The sequence below is a fragment of the Serinus canaria genome, chromosome 1 (genome assembly GCF_022539315.1).
Source record: "Serinus canaria isolate serCan28SL12 chromosome 1, serCan2020, whole genome shotgun sequence".
In the NCBI taxonomy this organism is placed as follows: Eukaryota; Metazoa; Chordata; class Aves; order Passeriformes; family Fringillidae; genus Serinus; species Serinus canaria.
The window spans coordinates 45,934,377-45,937,804 of record NC_066313.1 but is presented as its reverse complement, the minus strand read 5'-3'; the positions used below and the strand labels follow the sequence as shown (position 1 = coordinate 45,937,804).

Sequence of the window (3,428 nt, the reverse complement as noted above, 5' to 3'; positions counted from 1 at the left end):
ATGTACGTGAGCTACCTCCTGGAGAAGGACGGGCCCATGTACCCCGGCCCGGTGCGGCACTCGGGGGGGCTTAACCTGGCGGCGCAGAACTTCGTCGGTGCCCCGCAGTACGCGGACTACGGCGGGTACCATGTGAACCTCGACGGTGCCCAGTCCCCCGGGCCGGCCTGGCCAGCGCCCTACGCCGCCCCGCTCCGCGACGACTGGGGCACCTATGGCCAAGGGGCGCCGCCGGCCGCCGGCGCCGTCCACGGCCTCAACGGGGGCTCCCCCGCCGCCCCCATGGCCTACAGCCCCGCCGACTACCACCATCACCATCACCACCACCCGCACGCCCACCACCACGCCGGCCCCGCGCCCCACTGCTCCGCCGGGGTCATGCAGCCCCTCAACTCCGCCAGCGCCGCCGCCAGCGCCGCCCCCGAGCCGCTCTCCCCCGGTGGGCAGCGCCGCGGCCTCTGCGAATGGATGAGGAAGCCGGCACAGCCCCCGCTCAGCAGCCAGGGTAAGTGCGGGCCGGGACCAGGCGGGCGGGGGCTGCCCCGCCGACGACTCCCCCAGGGCGCCGCCGTCTCCCCGTTTCGCCGGGCAGCTCGGCAAAGCCTTTTCTCGGGGAGAGCTCCCCGAAACAAACCCCTCCGAGGGTCGGTCCTAGGGAGAACAGGGCTGCCGGGCTCTACCGACAGCCCGTCCTCGCTCACTGCCGAGAGCCGGGCCGGCAGTGGCAGGAGCGGCGCTCGGCCGGTGAGAAGCTGCTGCCGGCCCCGGGGCTCAGTACCCGGGGGTGCGCTCCGGCGGAGCAGGGTGGCATGGTCCGGATCCCGAGGAAACGCTCGCTCTTCCTGCCACTGCTCCACTCTCCTGCTTATAGCCACTTAGAAGATTTTTATAACCAATTATAGTCATATAAATCATCGGCCGGTGTCGCTCCGCATTTGTTTCTGAGTCACTGGGCGCCTGCCCTTTATTAACGTCTCCGTGCGGCCAGGCCTCCCGAGCCACCGCGGCGGCCACTTGCCAGCCTGATCCCTGCGGGCCGTGCTGTGCCCCCGGCCGGGCCGGACCGGGCCGTGCCGCGCCGTGCGAGGGCGTGCCCTCTCGGGCCAGGCCGTAGCCGGCGCCGCTCTCCCTTGTGATGTTAATACCCCCGCAGACCCTCTCTTTCATTCCCACCGTGCATCTGCCAGGGGACATGAGTGTCCCGAGCTTTGATATACGCCTTCCACGGCTACTATCTCCTTTTTTCCTTTTTTTTTTCCTTCTTTTTTTTTTTTTTTTTTTAATTTTTAAAATATTTGTCTGTTGTGGCAGAAAAAAAAAAAAAAAGGATGACCACTTTCGCAGTGAATAATGACTTATGGCATTCCCCTCTCATCCCCTGCCTTGCGTGACCGACGGCAGGGCCGGCGGGGGTACCCAGTGGGAGCGGAGCGGTGCGGGAGTCCCGGCTACGCCTGTGGCCACCGCGCCTCCGTGCTCCGGTGCCCACCGCTGGCACTGCCACGTCCCTGATGCTGGTGCCGGTGGAACTCTTACAGGCCCACCGCGCTTCCCACAGCAGCCAGAGGTGTTCCCACAGTTTGGGCTTGTGCGGTGGTGGCCGGTCTCTTGTCTCCATTCAAATTCTGCCTTTGGAGCCAGTGTTTATGTTAATGTGCAGAGCTGGGGGGATGAAAGCGCCTGCCGCCATTTGTTCAGTAGTGGTAATTCAAACAGAATGTGGCTGTCATTAAGGCTTTGAGAAGGGTTTTTCTTTGATAAGATCTCCTTGTCCTGCATTGTTTGGGATTGTGTTCCCTATTCACTGGCTCTGGGGAGTTTTCTCTGATCAGGCTTGTATCTTTACAGGGTGCTTTTGTTGTGGTTTGCAGAGAGTTTACCTGAACAAAGTCAGCCTGCTAGCCATTAAGCACCTTGGGGGCAGAGACTCCCCGCCTCGGCTCCCTGGGGAACGGGAGGGCCGGGGACACAACCAGTTAAACAAGAAACCCTCGGGAAAAAGGAGGTCAGCGGCTGCGGCGATGCACTCTCACCGGCTGCTAGCTGGAATTCGCCTTCGGTTTCCGTTGGGGTTTCGGTGTTTGGTTTGGGGTTTTTTGTTTGTTGGCTTGAGTTGTTGGGTTTTTTGAGTTCTGAAGTTGTACGCAACATTTCCAGGCTTCTCAAGAAATCCCTGTAGCCCCAGTGCCGTAACAGAAAAGAGGGAGCTGGACGCCTCACCAGTGGTTCCCCGCAGCCGCTCCAGATTCTCCCCCCCTAGACGGCTGTTTCTCGTTTAGAAACAAATTCACCGTGCCCTTGACTGGCCTTTTCTTTCTTTCTTTCCCTTTTCCTCTTTCTCTATAAAAAGTTTGTTGTCGCTAGGGAAGGCAAAATAAAACCAAAAGCCAACAAGTGCACAGTGAAGGTGTCCCCTGCAAGGCGGGGGTGTGCAGTGAGGCCAGGGCTGCCAATAGGGGCTGGGAGCTCTGCGCCCGCCGGCATGCCTGGCATTGATGTCCCACGTCCCCAAGGAACTGCGGAACGTCTCCTCTCCTCTGCTGAGCCCAGGGCAGGGGGAGTCGAGCAGCAAGCCCAGAAGGGGGGGATAGGACTGCTCCTGATCGCTCTGCGCGGCAGAACGGCTCTGCTCTGCCCTTTGGCTTTGACTTTCTCAACCCTGGCTTTGTGCTCCGCAGTTAAAACCAGGACGAAAGACAAGTACCGCGTCGTGTACACCGACCACCAGCGGCTGGAGCTGGAGAAGGAGTTTCACTACAGCCGCTACATCACCATCCGGAGAAAAGCGGAGCTGGCCTCCAGCCTGGGGCTGTCGGAGAGGCAGGTCTGTCCCAAAAGTGGCGCTCGTGTGGCAGAGCTGCGCGGGGGCAGGGATGCGCGGGGTTGGGATGCTCGGGTTTGGGATGCGCTCTCGGTGAGAGCCCCTGGGAGGGGGATAGATCCCCGGCGAGCTGTCCCCCCTCACTCCCCTGTCCCCCTCCTGGCAGGTGAAAATCTGGTTCCAGAATAGGCGGGCGAAGGAGAGGAAGATCAACAAGAAGAAGCTGCAGCAGGCGCAGCCCGGCGGCGCGGAGCCCCTCAGCCCCAGCGCCTCTTTGCAGGGTCCCGCGGCGGGGGCGGCCGCCGCCGGGCTGGGCCCCGCCGCCCCGCAGTGACAGCGGCCGGGGACAGCGGAGCAGGGACTGCTGGAGGACGCAGCGGAGCGGGCCGGGCCGGGGGGCACGGAGGGAGCGGCCCCCCCGATGCACTACACCGCCCCGCGGGGCCGGTCGTGTGTACAGGTGTACAGTGTATGTGTCTCGTCGTCCGGGGGAAGCGTGTCCATCGCTTTAATATTATTATTATCTTTGGGTGCTTTTTTTAACCCTGGAATTTGTTAGATAAAGTGGGGGCGCTGCCTGCCAGTCAACCCCCGGTATATCTCAGGG

The 3,428-nt window shown here is 62.1% G+C and overlaps 1 protein-coding gene across 1 annotated transcript; it reads left to right on the top strand.

Annotated features, from left to right (window-relative positions):
* Positions 1–3,155, top strand: CDX2 (caudal type homeobox 2). Its single transcript, XM_009085623.4, has 3 exons — positions 1–505; positions 2,679–2,824; positions 2,988–3,155. The coding sequence occupies exons 1-3, from the start codon at positions 1–3 to the stop codon at positions 3,153–3,155; spliced, it is 819 nt and encodes a 272-aa protein (XP_009083871.3).
* Positions 3,156–3,428: the final 273 nt, after the last annotated feature.

Coding starts and splice junctions, on each gene's coding strand:
- CDX2 (XM_009085623.4), top strand. CDS start 1: ATGTACGTGAGCTACCTCCTGGAGAAGGACGGGCCCATGTACCCCGGC. Junction 506..2,678: donor GCCCCCGCTCAGCAGCCAGG/GTAAGTGCGGGC, acceptor TGTGCTCCGCAG/TTAAAACCAGGACGAAAGAC. Junction 2,825..2,987: donor TGGGGCTGTCGGAGAGGCAG/GTCTGTCCCAAA, acceptor CCCTCCTGGCAG/GTGAAAATCTGGTTCCAGAA.